The sequence below is a fragment of the Eptatretus burgeri genome, chromosome 10, assembly GCF_056783735.1.
Source record: "Eptatretus burgeri isolate ZD-2024b chromosome 10, Ebu_testis_v1, whole genome shotgun sequence".
Classification (NCBI taxonomy): Eukaryota; Metazoa; Chordata; class Myxini; order Myxiniformes; family Myxinidae; genus Eptatretus; species Eptatretus burgeri.
In genome coordinates this window covers 69,899,386-69,922,105 of record NC_140970.1, presented here as the reverse complement: position 1 = coordinate 69,922,105, position 22,720 = coordinate 69,899,386, and the positions used below count along the sequence as shown (strand labels likewise).

General features: G+C 40.0%; 1 protein-coding gene across 4 annotated transcripts in view; it reads right to left on the bottom strand.

The window, feature by feature from the left end:
- The window catches only part of LOC147018818 (adipolin-like), a 103,171-nt gene that overhangs the window by 35,170 nt on the left and 45,281 nt on the right, over window positions 1-22,720 (bottom strand). For 2 of the 4 annotated variants that reach the window (XM_085898868.1, XM_085898869.1), the window contains exons 1-3: window positions 20,054-20,329; window positions 929-1,021; window positions 74-203 (exon numbers count right to left, since the gene is read on the bottom strand). In XM_085898868.1, coding sequence (XP_085754994.1) covers window positions 74-203; window positions 929-1,021; window positions 20,054-20,314 — 484 coding nt within the window. In that variant the 5' untranslated portion in view covers window positions 20,315-20,329. Of the gene's footprint in view, window positions 1-73; window positions 204-928; window positions 1,022-20,053; window positions 20,330-22,720 lie in introns of those variants that run through there. The other 2 variants (XM_085898870.1, XM_085898872.1) reach the window with 1 other exon arrangement.

Sequence of the window (22,720 nt, the reverse complement as noted above, 5' to 3'; positions counted from 1 at the left end):
AAAATACCCTCATAAAATCACCTGAGCGCTGTACCAATGATGCTTTACTTCCACACCCACAATTTATTCTTACCTTTTACAAGTTGTGAGAACTCAGAGAGTAGCACTTCTTGTGTAATGCTTCCACCTGGGGGACCAGCAGGCCCTGGAAGCCCAGGAGGGCCTGGAGGGCCTGGCTTGCCAGCCGGTCCCATAGTGCATATCTGTCATGAAAACAGTGCAGCTGTTAGACATGTCCACAGGTGCTGAGCAGACACGAATCGAATTGTAAATTAGAAATCATTTCGGTAAACATGCCTCAAGTGTTCTTGTTGTGGAAAAAGCCTCAAGGTAAAAAATTAAAATAAAAAGGCAAATTAGAGGCCATCTACAAATTACTTAAACAAAATAGCAAGATTTTGACAGCTCCGTTCAATCCCCACCTTTTCTTGTAAAAAAAAAAAAAAAAAAGAAGAAAAGAAATTAACAACTTAAAACCCTTTTCCATTCCCTTCCAGGTAAGTATATAAGTTGGACCGTGATTCATGGAATGCACTTTTTAGGAATGTGGTCGATTAAAAAAACAAAACTTGTGATGTCTAAACAATGGCATATAAAGACACCTCCCTTCAGTACCATCTGTGTGGCAAGGATATATTTTTTTAGTTCCCCCTCCCTCCTCCTCGTCCTTTCCACCCCTACCTTCCTTTCGCAAATGTAATACGAGGATGGCCCTTTCGCGCTTAAGATGTCACCACCTGGTATTGCACTATCACAATCTCTGTGCCATTTTGATTATGCCTCAGTTAATCATGTGATCCATCTTTTGTTTTCATGCAAAACCTTAAAAAAAAAAACATTTGTTGTTTCTGATATCATTTCAATATCAACAGCCATGCCAAATCCCTTCCCCAAACCAAACCCTCATCGGGCAGGCCTCACCACACACCTTCCTGTTCCTGCACCGTTGGTTCTGTGGCTGGTTTACTCGACTGTTTGAAGCTTTCATGAAGGTTAGCCAACTCCCCAGAGGATCTGGCTTCTGTCAACAGGCAGACAACACGAAGGAACAAACTTACAACTCTAACTTTGAATAATAAAATAAAGGAGATGTAAAAACTTAATACACAGACCAGATGTGACTTGTAACTTGCATCCTCGAGGGAAGAACAAAGTAGACACTGGAGAGTTATTGCAAGCCAGGGGTACGGCATGGACTCGGTCACCCAATTGACCATCTCAGGTTTACGCCATGGTCCTGATGTTGATACTAACCAACTTGCTGTGTTCCTAGTCAAAGATTAGCCAAGCGCTTTAGCCCTTGTAACCGTGAATTAAAATTTCAGCCGACATGGTCATTGGCCTTGCAACTGTGGATGTGCACAGAGAAACAAGTGGGGGGCAGTCCAGTCAAACAAAAGTCAACACTTATTAAAACTATGTACAATGCGAGTAAAAATGGTGATCGCTCCAATCATCAGCGATGTACCAGTTCTTCAGCTTATGGTACGTGCACTTCAGTTCACCTCAAATTTACACGAGTTGTTTATTAATCAAGGAATTCAAACATTATAATCATACAATCAAGAAAATTAGAGAACGAAGTTGGAACTTTAAAATCTAAACATGGTGCAAAGGTTTACTATACACAAAGGGTGCAGACACACGTACAAGCATAAACACAAGGGGGATTGTCCATGCAGAGCTCCATTCTTTCTCTATTTTTGGCTGTACAATGAACTCAGCAGATATTTGACTTTAGGCTGGAATGGAGATAAAAAGAGAAAGAGAGAAAGAATGGGTATCCAGCGAGATGTATTGGAATGCCGGGTGGTAGAGACAGCGCTCATGACCTCACTGAAGCTGCTTTCCGTAACATCAAGCACAGGGCACAGCTTGCAGTCACTCACAGCATGCCCTATGCATGGGCACTGTCCGCAACAGAAAGGCCACCGATGATGAACAGCTTTTCCCTGAGCATTGCTCACTGGACATCGCTGACTCTGGTGGCTACAGCAAATATCCTCGGTCTCAGCTATTATTAAGATCAGCTGCATTTTCTCTACTGGTCCCCAATGTCTGCCCCTCTGCCTGGTGTCTCCTCACTCTCTGCCTCTCCACTATCTTTGCTGTTGTACGATCTTTAAGCTCCAATTTATGGCCCCCAGGCTAACTTTACCAGGTCTGAACATCTTCTCACCATGGGCTTTTCCAATGTATGTCCCTCAATGGCCAGGGACCAGATGTGATGCTCCTTCCCCCACAATGGGGCTCTGCAGAGTGTAGCACCTTCACATCCACCACTTTGCACTTCTGAAAAGTATTAATTGCTCCACGGTGTCTAGCTTTAGGCAATGCATTACCTGCTGGTGTCAATGCTTTTATCCCACAGGTGGCCACCATTCTTACACAAAAGGCATGAATACTGCAACACACAAGCTTAATATGTGTTGGAGATGTTCTTGAAGTATTGGCCTTCAAAATTTGATATGAGCCACTGAGGGGACTTGCAAATTCCTCCGAACTGAAATATCAGCTCCCAAACCCTAGATTCCTACAAAGTTCCAACCACATATACAACTTTTATGAAATGGGTCGACATGTTAAGTAATAAACACATTGCACTCCCTAACGCTGCTCCATCGAGCTCAAAACAAACTTTATATGTGGTGGCTTATTGTTTTGAAGTTGAATTCAGCAAAGAAGATTCCAAAATCCATTATGCTAGTAGAGAATTAAATATCTCATTGTGGAATTATAATTTATCTGATAAGGCACCTTGTGTAAAAAAAAAAAAAAGACCCTCATTAATATACCAGATTTAAATTAATTGGTAATTGATATTTTGATTAAATAAAAAAGTTTTCTTCCTTTGATATGTCCCCTGTTTTTGCATTGAAGTTGCAAATATTTATTTTAGTGTGCTGGATGTACCTCTCCGTCACTTCACCGACGGGTTTAATCAAAAGGCATCAGGTTGCAATTCACAAAGATATTGCAGGTCTATCTACGAGTGTCTATAAGGAAGTAAAACGCATGAAAATGCTTTCGTATAACAAATAATTGTTGTTGTTGTGGCTGTGGTTGCTGTTCTTTGTGTGCTCTTTTCGGATACTTTTATATCTTTACCTCCGCCACTGAAGCTGGAAGGAGGATATCTTTTCACCCATTTGTCTGTTTGTGTGCAGGATATCTCAAAAAGTTGTGGACGGATCCGGATGAGATTTGGTGAACAGGTTGGGTGTGTATGCCTGTTGTTGGCTTCATGGTTATGGTGGTGGGCTTGAGATCGCAGGGTCCCGAGTTCAAATCCTGCTCAGCTGTTAAATTAATACCAGGTGGGGTTAACTCGGCCTGTCATCCTTCCGAGCTCGGCAAAGTGAGTGCCAGCATGCTGGTATACTGTCGGAGTAGCGACCCGTCCAGGATTGTGCCCAATAGCCAAGGAGACTGCTGAGGCAGCACAGTAATCGTGGTGTTAGAATTGATGAGGTTTTCTGAATTCACTTTACCCCTGCTAAAGATTTGACGTTTGTCGGTGTGTTCGTGATGTCAGCAGAAATTTGGGCCTGCTTGATAGGGCATGATGAGCAATGCAGATGCTACATACCGTACACTCTAATTATTTTGTTTCTGAATATTTTCTTTACAGTATTGAGCCTATCAAACTACATCTAGTATGCCTTGTTATGGTTTAATCATCATCATAGTGATACTATGATATTGATAAATTAATTGGTCAAGTTAAGTCAAAGGAGTCGACTGTACGAGCAAATCAAACGGAACAAGCAAAGTCTTTTTGGATGATCTCATAGGTGCACTGTTCGGACTTGGTTTAATTAGAAGCTAATATTGAGAACTCTCCCAGGATGGTGCCGATGTTAGCGGACTGGCTTCTGAGCTGTCCGGTCTAGGGTTGATTCTCAGCCAGACTATGAACTATCGGAAACGGTGTTTCACAGGCTAGAGTGTTGAATATCACACAGTGCACTGACCCTCCGATATTACACTGGGGACACTTCTGATACCATTAGTTGTTGCTGGTAGATACTATAAATCACATATGTGTCTTTTCCTGAAGAGTAATCAAAGGGACCCTGGCTAAATTGCAATATTCCTTCCCTGAATCTCACCAACCCATGCATGGCAAACATGGTGTGTATGCCAAGAAACCCTCATCAGGAGATGAAGAAGGCTATCGTACCGGCACTGGACTGAAATAGGCGATGATGACGATGACGACGACGACAACGACGACGATGATGATGATGATGATATGCCTGGTGTTGGCTTAATGGTTTGGATGGTGGGCTTGGGATCCTTGGATCCTGAGTTCAAATCCCCCTCAGTTGTTAAATTAATACCAGGTGGGGTTGACTCTGCCTGTCATCCTTTCCAGGTCGGCAAAATGAGTACCAGCTTGCTGGTATCCTGTGTCGGAGTGGTGACCCGTCCAGGATTGTACCCAATAGCCAAGGAGACTGCTTGGGCAGCACAAACGCTCTGCACAGAGTACGGTCCCCATGAAGAAAGAATATGATGAAGATGATGATGATGATGACGATGCTGATTGAATAATAAGAAATTAATCACTTTGAAAAGTTTTCTAAACTATATTTTATGGTGACTAAGCCGACCAAGGCTCTCCCATGAAGAAAGAATATGATGAAGATGATGATGATGATGACGATGCTGATTGAATAATAAGAAATTAATCACTTTGAAAAGTTTTCTAAATTATATTTTTATGGTGACTAAAGCTGACCAAGGCTTTACCACCACTTACCCCAATGCCCTCCTCTCTATTTCTCTTTCACAGCCTCAAGCATCACTAAAAATCATGCGTGAAACACAATAGCTGAAACCTGCAGACTTCCATTGTCTCATGACATGTATGATGAAGTCACTGCTGTGACACCATCACATTTACAACGAGAACGGCACTCGCTAGAATGCACACCTCCACCTAATTATAGCGCCTGGATCTTCACCAAAATCTAATCAATCCGTTCTTGTCACAGACCCAATCTATCCACCAAGTTCTGTTCGAATCCGTCTATAAAACTTTTTGAGATAGCCTGCTCACAGACAGACAGACAGACAAACACAAGTGGAAACATTACCACCGTCCACCAAAGGTCAACCAAAAGTGGACCGAGGTAATGAAATATTATTGTGTCAAGTCTTCCCTGACATTAATTTGCGGCCATGCTGGCAGGCTATCAAAGCAAAATAAAATTGAATAAATGGCCATGACAGCTGTCACATTAAAGCAAGACCTTTATTTCATCCTGATGTTCCTTAAGCATGCAAAAAGCCTGAAATGAAGCTTGCAGACTTTCCACTTCCTGGTAACATTCCACAAACGTGACCACCAAACTGTAGGTTAACAGATCCTTTAGTTTCTCACAAGAAGACAAATAATTATACAATGAAAAACAACAGGATATATGTGCTATGTACAGCCTCTTATGTATCATGAAGCAGCAAACATGAAATAAATCGTGTACTCCTCCGAGAGACATGCCAGATATCTCGAAAAATGTGTCGCTTTTGTCTTCCATGGTTTTTCATGCTGGTCGTGATCGTGTTTTCAACTACCGTCACAGCTGTTGCCTTTCTGGTCTGGAGGCGAGAGGTACGGCGTGGACAAGTCCGGGACAAAACAACACCGTACTAATGGAGGCGAGGCATGAGTGAGCTCATCATTTTGAATGAGCGGCCAGGAAGTGGGTTTACACGACTTAACGTGGCAAAACGACTCCAATGAGTGTCAGTCCAATCTCAACTTCAACATGAGCTAGAAATGCACACATGAGGTCACGGAGCATAAAGAAAGATGAAATTTAAGATAAAGAAGAGGAAGTGAATTAGCAGTTTTGAGGAAAAGGAAGGTATCCAACAGCGGCGCGTGTTATCAGTGGTGGTGTTATTCATTTGGAGGCCCCATGTAAAATGCAACAGTGGCCTAGTAGGCCCATACCATGTGAAATTCAAATTATTTTGTGATTAGTATGATGGCATCTCTAAAGTTTTTTTGTTTTTTTAATGCAACGTTCCACCATGGTGCCAGTGGTTTAGTCGATTTATGAATGAGGGGTTGTTTTTTTGATTATATAATGAATTGTTGTGCAGATTTGTTCAACAATGTCGATATGTACTGTATTGATGATCGGTGTTATACACACTTTATTGTGATTCTTGTTGCATTTGTGTACATTAAACAGTTATTATTCCCCTTAACTTCACCCATCATTTTACAATAGTCTCAGCTAGTTAAATATCAGGTGAAAATGTAAAAAAAAAATAATAATAATAATAATAATAATAATAATAATTTTGAATCATCATGTGACCTCTTCTTTTTTTTTTTTCCCCTTGAGATAGTGTTCCTTTTGCACTCTTTACCACTACTAACAAGTTGATGCATTTTGTCAGCAAAGCGAGGCCCCTCCTCGCCCCACCACCACCCTCAGCGACCCGTCTCGAAAGATTGTGGACCACAGTCAGTCACGTGGGGGCCCTGTTGTTTCGAGGCCAAATACGATAATATGGTATGGGCTCGAACGCTGCCACTGCATGCTATCATCACATGAGGCACACGGATATAAAGGAAATGTCAATTGTTTCAAGACCAACTAAGACAAGTAATTTCAAAACATCATCCTTAAAACAAAAGCTTTAATCTCAGAAAATCCATTGCTAAACCTTTCAAACCCTAAACTTACAAGTTTACAAACACCCTGCACACACACGCCTCATAGTAAATACAATAACTGGTTATTACTGATTTCTGAAAATAGTTATCATTTTACTTGGCTCCCTCATTTCATTGAGCTCCCTCCATCTTTGTGTGCTCTCTTCTGGCACTGATGGATGAGCTGGTGTCTGATTCATGGGTGCTGTCCTTATGTTTGTCATCTCTCTTTGCAGAGCACAATCTACATTTCGAAGAGTTGCTTCAAAAGCTCGAGATTTGTTTGGTGTGACGGCAACAGATGACCTTTTGGTGCATCTGATTTTCTTTGTAAAGACGAAGGCAGAGGTGCCACGTACTTTGAGTCGGTCTGTCGACCTGGCCACCACCTGATCTGACAGGTAAATTTTTGAATGAATGACAGGTAAATTTTCTGGTTCTCTGGAAAACGTTTGAATGTGCCACTTCCCTTTAGTATCTAATGCACGTGGGTGAGAAATTGTCCCAATGATGGGCCAGACAAACGCATAAACTTCAGTGGTTACAACATTGTCCCCCCCCCCCCCCCGGTCCCTTGGAAAATTCTGATTCCAAAAGGAAATCCTTTGACCGAATACCACGACACGACAAAGACCACTTGTACAAGAAGGTACCATGAGAATGCAGGAGGCAAATCAAAACACAGCTTTATCCTTCATTAACATCATCCAAGGAAAAGGGCTCCTGGCTGTGTGAAATCCCTATGCAGACCGAAGTGCTAATGGGGAACATCGCTAATGGCCAATTAAAGCTTGGTTTCATAAGATAGAGTAATGGCTGCTAGCCTGATGGGCTGTCAGGCTGCCAGAGCACCCCCATGGAGACTTTCATTCCTATCAAAACCCCCCTAATTCCATGAGCGGTACTCCTGCAGAGCGCAATTTGATTGGCAGCCATTCCAAGAAACGATTAAAAAGTGCCTTTGACGAATCTACAGGAGGCCGGAAACAATAATCTGTGAACCCGGTTTTCAATGCACAGCACCCCCTCTATGGCCTTGGTGCTGGTTCAATTTCCGCCTTTCGCTCCAGTTCAGCTGCAAAGAAAAATATCTGAACACCAACGAGAAATGCCTCATATTATGTCGTTTCCGAAGCATCACCGATGGTAGACTTTGAAAATATACATGTTTTGGATTGACTGCAGAAGTTATAGCTTTCTTCAGGTCTTCGGGAGAAGTTTCAAAAATTTTAGGCACATCACACGCAATGACCGCAATTACTTGGAATACCCAGGCAGACGTCTTGGTGAATCCACGCAGTGGACAAGAAGACCACCCTGATACAGGAATCAAGGTGAGTGCAGAAGTTTACAAGAGGGAGGTCAAAGAGAATTATGGAGAAGTGATGAAATGGTTGGTATTCCACGCTATGCTAGATTCTTAAAAAGACTGGAAAGACAATCAAATCTGGATGGGGTGCGAGGGTATATAGTTCCACAGGAGAGAAAACAAGGAAAGAGGAGAAACGGTGTGAAAGATGAGACCCGACGGATGGGGCAGGCAGGGGATTGTGCAGATGAAGGGCATGAGTTATGGACACTCTTGTGATCGAAATGAGGATTTCGCCATTTCCTTTTCATCTCACGTATAATTTTATAATTCAGTAAAAACAAAATCATCAGGAATCATGATAATCCCAGTGAAAATTAAAAAGTCTGATAATTGTGTTGAAAATTGCAAAATTGGGCCAAGACTATCATGAATCAGCTGGCTAAGCATGATGTTCAACTGGAGGTCATTTGGGCAGGAATTTGGAATTTGTTAACGGATAACTCGCCTCCTTGCAAAAGGCAATGTGGGATATTTTAGGGTCCACCAGGAATCAATAATGCAGATGGGTCCTTGGCTTAACATCCATCTGAGGGATTAACATCCAACGTCCTGCTTGCGAAACACCTGGCAGTTTATAGTCAGGTTGGGAATCATATCAAGACGAGACAGCTCAAAGGTGAGTACATCCTGGAAGACAGTACTTGTCTTAAATTTATTTTGAGAAAAGTTCTCAAGTGATATTGCACATAGAGTTTTAAAAAGCTGTGAACTATTACATCTGACAATCAAAATTCTCATTTGATATCATTATATCCCACTGTATTAAATAAGGCAATTAAGTGCGTAAATGAGAGGGAGGGTGGCGGAATGGTGCGGTTGCAAGGAGTTGAGGTGAGGATGGTGGATGGGTTTAAATACTTGGGATCAACTGTCCAAAGTAACGGAGAGTGTGGGAGAGAAGTGAAGAAGAGAGTACAGGCAGGATGGAGTGGGTGGAGAAGAGTTACAGGAGTGATTTGTGATAGAAGGGTAGCTGCTAGAGTGACAGGGAAAGTATATAAGACGGTAGTGAGACCAACTATGTTGTATGGTTTGGAGGTGGTGGCGCTGATAAAAAGACAGGAAGCGGAGCTGGAGGTGGCAGAGTTAAAGACGCTGCGATTCTCGTTGGGAGTGATGAGGATGGACAGGATAAGGAATGAGTATATTAGGGGGACTGCGCAGGTAGGACGGTTTGGAGACAAAGTGAGAGAGGTGAGATTGAGATGGTTTGGACATTTGTACAGGAGGGATATGGGGTATATTGGGAGAAGGGTGCTGAGGATGGAGCCACCAGGTAGGAGGAGAAGAGGAAGGCCAAAGAGGAGGTTTACGGATGTGGTGAGGGCGAACATGCGGATGGTTGGTGTGATCATGGAAGATGTGGAGGACAGAGCAAAATGGAGAAGGATGATCCGCTGTGGCGACCCCTAATGGGAGCAGCCAAAAGAAGAAGAAGAAGAAGAAGATATTAAATGAGGCAATTCTCAATATGTGTATATGAACATCTGAAATAGGGCTAGGATGATCACTAAATTTTGCATATGTGTTGGGAGTACCCAGGGTCAGGTCAGGGGCACAAAGAAAAAAAAAATCCCACAAAAAAATATCCTGCACAGAAACACTGAAGCTCAATGGTAAATAAATAAATAAATAAACACGGAAGTGATAACAAAATGTGGCCGTCTCATGCTGACATGTGGCGGACGGGCTCATCAGGCCAATTCGTACTCACTGTGACTTTTCCCTTTGACCCAATTATTAATTAGTTTTATTTGTAGTCTCATCATAACAGTTTGTTGAAAATTTGATAAACTCAATGGTAAAACAAGTTATGGCCTATATGTACATTCACTCTCACACACACACACACACACACACACACACACACACACACACACACACACACACACACACACACACACACACACACACACACACACACACACACACACCTCCGTGTGGACGGACGGACTAATAATAATACTAATACGACTAACTAACCATCATGTGCAACCTGTGGCTGCTGGTTACATTGTTTTCTGGAGGCACAGCTATGCCGCTGATGCAGTGCCTTCCATTAGCAGTACACTGGTACTCATTTCGCCAACCTTGGAAGGATGACAAGCTGAATCAACCCCGCCTGGTGTCAATTCAACAGCTGACAGAGGCTCAAAATCAAGACCATAACATCTTAAGCCAGCCACCTTAACTGTGAAGCCAAACACAAGGCTTCTCGTATGACTACTACAACTAATAATGTTAATGCTAGCAGGATGGCCTCGAGGTATGCACACTCACCTCTGAAATGTCTCGTCTGGGTTTTAATCTCGATCCAGCTATAAACTGTCATCCTGGTATTTAACAGGCAGGGCCATCAATGTGGGTGTCTTCCCTCGGATGGAACTTCAACTGGTGTTATTTGGTGGTTTGTCTGAGGAGTGGGTGAGTTATCACTGGCTTCCGAACCAATATTCCAAATTCCTGCCCTAACTTACTTGGGGCATTGCATCAGCAGCAAAGCCATGCTCCCAGCAAATTATGCGACATACAAAACAATACTACTACTACTCTCGGTAGAGCGTATACCTCTGCCTCGTAATGCCTTATCCACGAGAACATATCAGACCAAATACATTTTTGAAGTGTCTTGCTATATATAATTTTTGGACCGATCTCTCAATGGTGAAGAATCACTTTAAAAATTAAATAATTCTCGTATCCACATCTGGATTTGGATCTTCACCAAAATCGAAACAATTTGTCTGTCACATACCAAACCTGTTCATCAAGTAACGTCCGAATCCGTCCACAACTATTTGAGATATCGTGCTATATATTGATTCAGCCCTATCTCTCAATGGTGAAGAATCACTTAAAAAAATTATCAGATCCAATCGGATCTTCACCAAAATTCAACCAGTTCATCCTTATCACACACCCAATCTGCTCACCAAATTTCATCTGGATCCATCCACAACTTTTTGAGATATCCTGCACATAAACAAATGGACAGACAGAGGTGAAAACAAAACCTCCCTCCACTTTTGGTGGCGGAGATGATAATAATAAGAATAATAAGAAGAAGAATAATAAGAATAATAAGAATAATAAGAATAATAAGAATAATAAGAATAATAAGAATAATAAGAATAAGAAGAATAAGAAGAATAAGAAGAATAAGAAGAATAAGAAGAATAAGAAGAATAAGAAGAATAAGAAGAATAAGAAGAATAAGAATAAGAATAAGAATAAGAATAAGAATAAGAAGAAGAAGAAGAAGAAGAAGAAGAAGAAGAAGAAGAAGAAGAACAAGAAGAAGAAGAATAAGAATAAGAATAAGAATAAGAAGAAGAAAAAGAGTAATAAGAAAAATAAGAAGAAGAAGAAAAAGAAGAAGAAGAAGAAGAATAAGAAGAAGAATAAGAAGAATAAGAATAAGAATAATAAGAAGAAGAAGAATAAGAATAAGAATAAGAATAAGAAGAAGAATAAGAAGAATAAGAATAAGAATAATAAGAAGAAGAAGAATAAGAAGAATAAGAATAAGAATAAGAATAAGAAGAATAAGAAGAAGAAAAAGAAGACGAAGAAGAAGAAGAATAAGAATAAGAATAAGAAGAATAAGAAGAAGAATAAGAAGAAGAAGAAGAAGAAGAAGAAGAAGAAGAAGAAGAAGAAGAATAAGAAGAATAAGAAGAAGAAGAATAAGAAGAAGAATAAGAAGAAGAATAAGAATAAGAATAAGAAGAATAAGAATAAGAATAAGAAGAAGAATAAGAATAAGAATAAGAATAAGAAGAAGAGAGAGGAGAAGAAGAAGAAGAAGAAGAAGAATAAGAAGAATAAGAAGAAGAAGAAGAATAAGAAGAAGAAGAAGAAGAAGAAGAAGAAGAAGAAGAAGAAGAAGAAGAAGAAGAAGAAGAAGAAGAATAAGAAGAATAAGAAGAAGAATAAGAAGAAGAAGAAGAAGAAGAAGAATAAGAATAACAAAAAGAATAATAATAATAAGAATAAGAAGAATAAGAATAAGAATAAGAATAAGAATAAGAATAAGAATAAGAATAAGAATAAGAAGAAGAAGAAGAAGAAGAAGAAGAAGAAGAAGAAGAAGAAGAAGAAGAAGAAGAAGAAGAAGAAGAAGAAGAATAAGAAGAAGAAGAATAAGAAGAATAAGAAGAATAAGAAGAATAAGAAGAAGAAGAAGAAAAAGAAGAAAAAGAAGAATAAGAAGATGAAGAATAAGAAGAATAAGAAGAAGAAGAAGAAGAAGAAGAAGAAGAAGAATAAGAAGAAGAATAAGAAGAAGAATAAGAAGAAGAATAAGAAGAAGAATAAGAAGAATAAGAAGAAGAAGAAGAAGAAGAAGAATAAGAAGAAGAAGAAGAATAAGAAGAATAAGAAGAAGAAGAAGAAGAAGAATAAGAAGAAGAAGAAGAAGAAGAAGAAGAAGAAGAAGAAGAAGAAGAAGAAGAAGAAGAAGAATAAGAAGAATAAGAAGAAGAAGAAGAAGTAGAAGAATAAGAATAAGAAAAAGAATAAGAATAAGAAGAATAAGTAGAATAAGAATAAGAATAAGAATAAGAATAAGAATAAGAATAAGAAGAAGAATAAAAAGAAGAAGAAGAACAAGAATAAGAAGAATAAGAAGAAGAAGAAGAATAAGAAGAATAAGAAGAAGAATAAGAAGAAGAAGAAGAAGAAGAAGAAGAAGAAGAGGAAGAAGAAGAAGAAGAAGAAGAAGAATAAGAAGAAGAATAAGAAGAAGAAGAAGAAGAAGAAGAATAAGAATAAGAAGAAGAAGAATAAGAATAAGAAGAAGAAGAATAAGAATACGAATAAGAATAAGAATAAGAATAAGAATAAGAACAAGAATAAGAAGAAGAAGAAGAAGAAGAAGAAGAAGAAGAAGAAGAAGAAGAAGAAGAAGAAGAAGAAGAAGAAGAAGAAGAAGAATAAGAAGAATAAGAAGAAGAAGAAGAAGAAGAAGAAGAAGATGAAGAAGAAGAAGAAGAAGAAGAGGAAGATGAAGAATAAGAAGAATAAGAAGAAGAAGAAGAATAAGAATAAGAAGAAGAATAAGAAGAAGAATAAGAAGAAGAATAAGAAGAAGAATAAGAAGAAGAATAAGAAGAATAAGAAGAAGAAGAAGAAGAAGAAGAATAAGAAGAAGAAGAAGAATAAGAAGAATAAGAAGAAGAAGAAGAAGAAGAATAAGAAGAATAAGAAGAAGAATAAGAAGAATAAGAATAAGAATAAGAAGAAGAATAAGAATAAGAATAAGAAGAAGAAGAAGAAGAAGAAGAAGAATAAGAAGAATAAGAAGAAGAATAAGAAGAAGAATAAGAAGAAGAATAAGAAGAAGAATAAGAAGAAGAAGAAGAAGAAGAAGAAGAAGAAGAATAAGAATAAGAAAAAGAATAAGAATAAGAAGAATAAGAAGAATAAGAATAAGAATAAGAATAAGAATAAGAATAAGAATAAGAAGAAGAATAAGAAGAAGAAGAAGAAGAAGAAGAATAAGAATAAGAATAAGAATAAGAATAAGAATAAGAAGAATAAGAATAAGAAGAATAAGAAGAAGAAGAAGAAGAAGAAGAAGAAGAAGAAGAAGAAGAAGAAGAAGAAGAAGAAGAAGAAGAAGAAGAAGAAGATGATAGATAGAAAGTGAAGTCTCAAAGAATGGCAGGAGGAAAAATTGATGGAGGGGAGTATGTTTTGATCTAATTTGACCAACTGAAGCTCGTTATGGTCGAGCACTGTGGCATTTGCCTTCTGCAGTTAGACAGTGATGTGATGGCACAATAAACCCAACGATTCTCCTCGGTTTAGGTTCCCACTTTTATCTCTGGAATGAATAAAGAGATCCCTGGATCCGCATGATGGTCCCATCGTCAGAAGTGCCCCATGACCAAAGGCACTACAACTGAGATGGTCCCCTCTAGCAGTTGTTCTTTGGAAAATTCAATGTGCACTACCAATGTGATAGTGTCAGGGAAAAGTCAAACCGAATTTTGCATCTATCCCCAGTATCGGTTACAATCATGTTTGGCCGCTTGATGGTATGGAAAACTACCTCTGGTGTGCTTCCACTGAAAATTCTGGAGGCAGACGTCCCAAACCACCATGCTGAATGTTCACTTGCAGAACAAGACAGTATTTGCAAATGTACCGGAAGATTTTTTTTTTCTTCCAACAAATATAACAAACAACTAGATATCTGCGATCACAAAGCAATCGCCAAGAGTAAGCCTCCCCCATCTTACCCTTGGCAATCGTCTGCGCCAAACCCTTGGCTCACGATTCGATGATGGCATATTTTTTTGGCTCACCATATGACCTTGACCTTCAACATTTAGGGATAGAGTGTACATTAAGAAAATGTGTCCCCATCTACAATATATCCATAAAACTCAACTTCATGAAAATCAGAGGAAAATTATTCAAGTTATGATCAAAAAGGTGATTAAAAAAAAAAATTAATTAGGTCACAATCCGAAAAAGGACACAAATCAATTACCAGGTAGACAATTTCAGTGCCGGTACTCTATGATGATGCAAGAACATCTTGGAATGCCAAGTGGTATTTGAGATTCAATATTGTCAAAATTGAGCGATGACAAAAATGAGTTGTTGTTTTTTTGGGACAGCCATTTGCATCTATCCCCAGTATCGTTTACAATCGGAGGGGCTATGTAAATACAACGTAAATGCGCCATCCTCTAAGCTATCTATAGAGGGCAATTTCGTTCCGATCTGACAAACCTTTGTCGATTTAAGGTGAAAAATGTGAAGAGGCTTAATAAAAGAAAAAGATAAAATAAGAAGATGAAGAAAAAAAAATATGAGATTAAAAATGGCAGAAGAGAATGGGTAATGAAAACGAGAGTAAAGATGCTAAACAAATTCCAGTTAGACATAATTAATGACAATATATGCAATATAACGTCGAGATATGAAAAGGAATGCCGCTGTTAGGGACGACAGGTGGGAACTAGAACGGCACTCCGGAGAGCGAAAACCTCCGCCAGGCCGAACAGGTTACGTTTTCAAATCCCACCGACAGGCCAGATCTGCATCCAGATCTTAACCAAAAATCTAATCGACTTATTATTGTCACTGAGACAACTCATCTACCCAGTTTTGTCATAACCCGTATAAAACCTTTAAGAAATATCACGGCGCATATCGTTTTTGGCCCCATCTCTCAATTATGAAAAATCACTTAAAAAATTTTTTTTAAATCGTATCGAGATCCGGATCTTCATCAAAATCAAACAAATTTGTCCTTGTCACACACCCAACCTGTCCACCAAGTTTCATTCGAATCCGTCCATAACTTTTTGAGATATCCTGCTCACAAACAGACAGACGAAGACAGGGGTGACAATGTAACCTCAGTCTACCTTCGGTGGTGGAGATAATTACAGTTGACACTGTGAAAGGATGAATTAAAACTCGAAAATGAGATGCAATGGAAATGTGTCGATGGATATGGCACCGACCGAATTACATGTCAACCCACAGTTATGTTTGTTCTCAATTAAAGGTCACATGAAAGATCGAGATAGTGATATGGAGAGAGAGATGAGAGAGATGAGAGAGATGAGAGAGATGAGAGAGATGAGAGAGATATGAGAGAGAGATATGAGAGAGAGATATGAGAGAGAGATATGAGAGAGAGATATGAGAGAGAGATATGAGAGAGAGATATGAGAGAGAGATATGAGAGAGAGATATGAGAGAGAGATATGAGAGAGAGATATGAGAGAGAGATATGAGAGAGAGATATGAGAGAGAGATATGAGAGAGAGATATGAGAGAGAGATATGAGAGAGAGATATGAGAGAGAGATATGAGAGAGAGATATGAGAGAGAGATATGAGAGAGAGATATGAGAGAGAGATATGAGAGAGAGATATGAGAGAGAGATATGAGAGAGAGATATGAGAGAGAGATATGAGAGAGAGATATGAGAGAGAGATATGAGAGAGAGATATGAGAGAGAGATATGAGAGAGAGATATGAGAGAGAGATATGAGAGAGAGATATGAGAGAGAGATATGAGAGAGAGATATGAGAGAGAGATATGAGAGAGAGATATGAGAGAGAGATATGAGAGAGAGATATGAGAGAGAGATATGAGAGAGAGATATGAGAGAGAGATATGAGAGAGAGATATGAGAGAGAGATATGAGAGAGAGATATGAGAGAGAGATATGAGAGAGAGATATGAGAGAGAGATATGAGAGAGAGATATGAGAGAGAGATATGAGAGAGAGATATGAGAGAGAGATATGAGAGAGAGATATGAGAGAGAGATATGAGAGAGAGATATGAGAGAGAGATATGAGAGAGAGATATGAGAGAGAGATATGAGAGAGAGATATGAGAGAGAGATATGAGAGAGAGATATGAGAGAGAGATATGAGAGAGAGATATGAGAGAGAGATATGAGAGAGAGATATGAGAGAGAGATATGAGAGAGAGATATGAGAGAGAGATATGAGAGAGAGATATGAGAGAGAGATATGAGAGAGAGATATGAGAGAGAGATATGAGAGAGAGATATGAGAGAGAGATATGAGAGAGAGATATGAGAGAGAGATATGAGAGAGAGATATGAGAGAGAGATATGAGAGAGAGATATGAGAGAGAGATATGAGAGAGAGATATGAGAGAGAGATATGAGAGAGAGCTATGAGAGAGAGATATGAGAGAGAGATATGAGAGAGAGATATGAGAGAGAGATATGAGAGAGAGATGAGAGAGAGATGAGAGAGAGATGAGAGAGAGATGAGAGAGAGATGGGAGAGAGATGGGAGAGAGATGGGAGAGAGATGGAGAGAGATGGAGAGAGATGGAGAGAGATGGAGAGAGATGGAGAGAGATGGAGAGAGATGGAGAGAGAGAGAGAGATAGAGATAGAGATAGAGATAGAGAGATGAGAGATGAGAGATGAGAGAGAGAGAGAGAGAGAGAGAGAGAGAGAGAGAGAGAGAGAGAGAGAGAGAGAGAGAGAGAGAGAGAGAGGTCAAAGGACACATGACCTTTGACCCAATGAACCCAAAATTTCATCTTGGTATCGCAGTCCATACAGTACTTGTGGCAAGTTTGGTTGAAATCCATTCTGTGGTTAACAAGTTATTGTGTGATTGAAGGTCACATGAAAAATGTGAAAAAAAAACCATGGACCTTTCACCCTTTGAACCCATTATCTAATCACTTCATTTTTCCATCATTGTACGTACTCGTACCAAGTTTGGTCAAAATTCCTTCAGCGGTTCACAAGTTATCACAGCAATGAAAATCTGCGAAAATCTGAAAAAAAAAAACAATGCCTCCGGCACCTTTGTCTGCTTCAGAAAGCTAAAGGAATGTAAAACTTGGGAAAAAGGAATTTACAAACAAAAACAAAGAAGAAATCAAAGAAAGAAGGTAAAGCGAGGAAGATGAAAAACTCGAAACCACAAAGTCCTTTCTCTCTCAGCATCAAATGACAGATGATTTCGTCCCTTGTGAGCGGGGCCAGAACTTCCGGCCAAGTTTTAACATCCTGACAACTAAAATCCTTATTTTATTCCACTTATCTATCACTACAACCATTTCAATCAACAAATTCACAACTCTCATCATTTTGCCCCTGGCAAGGTCGAATAACATTTGGGATCTCCAGGATGCACACAAGCTTATTCAATTATTCCACAAGTATCAATTTCTGTGTAATATAACAAAAAGAAGTGTTTATTAGAATGTGTAACATGTTTCATCCAGTTCCAACAAGATTGATTGGAGGTAAAAAGGGTGGGAATGATTAAAATCGCTGTCTATATTGCAAATATTGCCTTTGAATGGAAATTGAAAGTGGGATCATGCTTGAACCAAAACTTTTTGGGAAGACGACTTGAAATGGCGAGAGTACACAATGTACAACTCCTGGTTCCCAGGAATGAATGCCATCATTCAGAACATAGAAGGTAATGATATAGTCACAGTGATCTTCATTTAACCTATCTGGTCCTCATAAGCTGCTTTTTTCATGTTGTCAAAGGATATATCTGTCCTTTTAATGCTTAATCGATTTGTGTCGCCTAATCGATTCATGTCGTCGGAGGCTTTGATGTCAAAAAGCTCAGAAACCTGCTCACAGTACCCCTATTGAAATTTCAGCAGGTTTGTCCAAGTCGTATAATCGAGCAACCGTCTAGCATAGTCTTTCATTTTCTCAACTGTGTCAGATTCAAATAGACCTTACAGCGGTCACAATGTATAACCTGAGGAAAGCTAGTGCCGTCACCCAAAATATATTGATGACACGTAAGAATTTTGTCGGATACAGTTTGAAGTTCCGAAAAAGGTTTGGAGCCTATTGTGAACAAAGCACCCTTAAATATTCTACTTGATGCAAGTTTCTAACCCCAACCGAGAAACTACTCCGAGACATATGATTATGCTTGCACTGGTTCTTCATTGCAACAGAATATGCTTGCACTCCTCGTGGAACTCTATTCTGTGAGTCAAGGCAAGGCTGGAGTGAGCATAGGGGTTTACCTGTTTGGTGCCGACATCGATAGCTCAATGTGCTGGGATCTTGGGTTGAAAACCCATCGACTTATTAATTTTATCCATTGTCTGCCAACGTCCTTGTAAATAGTGTCAAAGATTACTGATGTCTCCCAAAGTCTTTCTTCTGCATGCGATTCACGAGATTACAAAAGGTTTTGGGACAGTGTATTGAGAGAGAGACAGAGACAGAGACAGAGACAGAGACAGAGAGAGAGAGAGAGAGAGAGAGAGAGAGAGAGAGAGAGAGAGAGAGAGAGAGAGAGAGAGAGAGAGAGACACACGAACCCAGCAAACAAGAGGAATGGGTTAATCGAGGTAATAAAAATTTCAGGTAAGAATGGGAGATGACAGTAGATGGCAAGGTACTTCCCGCTTGAAGTCCTGGAGGGAAGGGTGGGATTAAACAGGCTCAGGAAGCCATGGTTCAACACAAAGCCTTTTTTGAAACACCAACCCCCTTATCAAATACATAAATAGCAATTACGCCAATTATTTATTCGATACGAGCAGGGGCTACCCGGCATTGCCCGAGGAGGGTGGGGGGGATACTCAGTGCTGCCCGGCGAGATGAGCTTCTCTCAGCGGTGATTTTGGAACGTGTTGGACTATGCTTATGGAGTTATTGGCCTCATGGTGGTTACCTTTAGCCTGTGGGTCAGTTGCAGCATTGCCTGACCCCACATCCCAATAAACACTTTATAGCAGACTTTGGTGACCTCAAAACAGTTGCCAAAGCCAATGTGTGATAGCTTGAAACCTTCACAGGATTCTGAAGTACCCACACCCAGAATTTGGGGCCTCTCAGTGCTACAGTTTGGCCATGAAAGAATAACATACAAACACACAGACACTAAAAACATGTACTGTATGAAAATTAAGGGAGAGCATTTCAACAAAGTCAGACAAAGAAAGAAAATTACAGGATAACCAACTTTTAAATCCCCTTCTGGCACCAATAATTCAATGCAAATACAAATGTAGAAAGCATCTGAAAAGGCAAAGCCCACCCACATCCGCTTTGTATTCGGACTTCTGCTTCCGTATGCTAAACACGACAAAAACGGATTAAAAAACAAAATACAAAAAAAAAAAAAATACTTTGATGATTTTAGGCGACCATGACTTTATGACCACAAAAGCAATAAGTTTCAGTGATCCAAGATGTAAACCGTGCTCAAATTTCAACTCAATCAGATGTAAATTGACAATTTTGTGACATTGACTTTTACCTGTTGATCTAAAAAAAAAAACAATCGGTTTCGAGCTGTTGATTGGTGAACCAATTCAGTGAACCAATATGCAAATTCTAAAAATGCTGGTCAATAGGATGAAAATTGACGATTTTATGTGACTGACCCTTTTTGACCAAATTATTCATTTGTCTTCTACATATTCTCATCATAAAGCTTTGTTGAAAATTTGATAACAGCTGAAATGGTTAAAAAAAAAGAAAAACTTACGGCCCAGACAGACGCATGCACGCACACATGTGGATAATTTAAGACCTGAGAAGACTCCCTTCCACCGTCTGAAACCTGCGTATGGAGATAACAACCGATGACAAGCGCACGAGTACAAAACCCCATCTCAATCTGTGCAGGCAGACGGGCTAAGAACAATACTAACAATGTTAATGCTGGCAGGATAGCTGAGAAGTATGCACACTCACCACTCAGAGTGGTCTCTGGGTTTGAATGTCGACGCCAGCTAAAAACTGTCATCCTGGTGTTTCATATGCAGGGCGAGGCATCAATGTGGGTGCTGTCCCTCGAACGGAACTTAAACTGGTCAAAACTTTCTGCTCGTATAATTTGCTGGACATGATAAAGATCCCCCAGTGTCCTTTGTGTGAAGAGTAGGTGAGCTATCGCTGGCATCCTAAACAAAATTCCTAATTTCTGCCCTAACTTACATGGGGTATTGCATCAGCAGCAAAGCCAGGCACACACCCAGAAAATCAAGCTACCCACAATCATGTGCTGGATATGAAAGCCAACTATACTACCACTACAACTACTCATAATAATAATAAAAAAATAATGATGAGAAGAATAAGAAGATAGATATAAAGTGAAGAGTCAAAGAATGGCAGGAGGAAAAATTGATGGAGGAGAGTATGTTCAGGGAGGCAGTGTTTTGTCAGGCCAGTATTGACCACTGAAGGTCCAGTTTTGTCAGGACCACTGAAGACTATGATGGGTGGCAGCCCCAGGCCTCATTGAAGGGATGACTGTCTGGCCATGTTCAGGCTCACTTTCGAATGTAAGCCGCTTGCCAAATATAATTTGACCAACGGAAGCTCGTTATGGTGGCATTTGCTTCATCGAGCACTGTGGCATTTGCCTTCTGAAGTTAGACAGTGATGTGATGGCACAATAAACCCAGCAATTCTCCTCGGTTTAGGTTCCCACTTTTATCACCGGATTGAACAAAGAGGCTCCTCACAAATTCATCCCCATGATGGTCCCATCATCAAAAGTGCTCCATGACCATACTCTTTGCAGAGTAGTCTCCCTGGCTATTGGGCACAATTCTGGACGGGTCGCCACTCCGACACAGGATACCAGCAAGCTGGCACTCATTTTACCGATCTCGGAAGGATGACAGGCAGAGTCAACTCCACCTGGTATTAATTCAACAGCCGAGAGGGATTTGAACTCAGGATCCGAGGATCCTAAGCCCGTCACCCGAACCATTATGCAAACACCGGGCCAAGTTTGATTTAATATATTCGTATCAAGTTTGATTTAAATCCCTTCAGCTGTTCCATGACCAAAGGCGTTACACCTGAGGTGGTCCCTTTCGGCAGTTGTTCCTCAGAATATTCAATGTGCTTTTCACACACTCACATATCTGCACCATTATCCAGTGTCACTCTGAGGATATATGGGATAAAAATACTTGGGATCAACTGTCCAAAGTAATGGAGAGTGTGGTAGAGAAGTGAAAAAGAGAGTGCAGGCAGGATGGAGTGGGTGGAGAAGAGTTGCAGGAGTGATTTGTGACAGAAGGGTAGCTGCAAGAGTGAAGGGGAAAGTATACAAGACGGTAGTGAGACCAGCTTTGTTGTATGGTTTGGAGGCGGTGGCGCTAACAAAAAGACAGGAAGCGGAGCTGGAGGTGGCAGAGTTAAAGATGCTGCGATTCTCGTTGGGAGTGACGAGGATGGATAGGATAAGGAATGAGTATATTCGAGGGACAGCGCAGGTAGGACGGTTTGGAGACAAAGTGAGAGAGGCGAGATTGAGATGGTTTGGACATGTGCACAGGAGGGAAACGGAGTATATCGGGAGAAGGATGTTGAAGATGGAGCCGCCAGGTGGGAGGAAAAGAGGAAGGCCAAAGAAGAGGTTCATGGATGCGGTGAGGGCGGACGCGCGGGTGGTTGGATTGTCAATGAAAGATGTGGAGGATAGAGCGAAATGGAGACGGTTGATCCGCTGTGGCGACCCCTAACGGGAGCAGCCGAAAGAAGAAGAAGACTCTGAAGATATATGCAAAATACCTCCCCCTGAAAAAGTATGTCAGGGAAATGTCAAACTGAATTTTGCATCTATCCCCAGTATCGTTTACAATCAGGTTTGGCTGCTTGGTCACACAAAAAAAAAAACACAAAAACACTTGAAAAATATGTATATAGATGAAGGGAGGGCATTCCAACAAAGTCAGACGAAAGAGCATCTGAAAGAAAATTACAGGATAACCAACTTTAAATCTCCTTCTGGCACCAATAATTCAATGCAAATACAAACCAAGAAGGCGTCTGAAAATGCAAAGCCCGTCTGTGTCTGCTTTGTATTTGGACTTCTTCCTTTTCTGTAAGCTAAACATGACAAAAATGGCTAAAAAAAAATACAAAACAAATTGACGATTTTGGGTGACCTTCACCTTTGGAGCACAAAAGCAATAAGTTTCAGTGACCCAATATGCAAGCCCTTTTCAAATTTCAACTCAATCGGATGAAAATTGACGATTTCTTGCAACCTTGACCTTTTGCTCTAAAAATAACAATCGGCTTTCTCGCTTTTGATTGGTAAACAGTGACCCAATCTGCAAATTCTTAAAATTCCAGATCAATTGGATGAAAATTGACGATTTTATGTGTCTTAGACTTTTTTTCGCCCAAA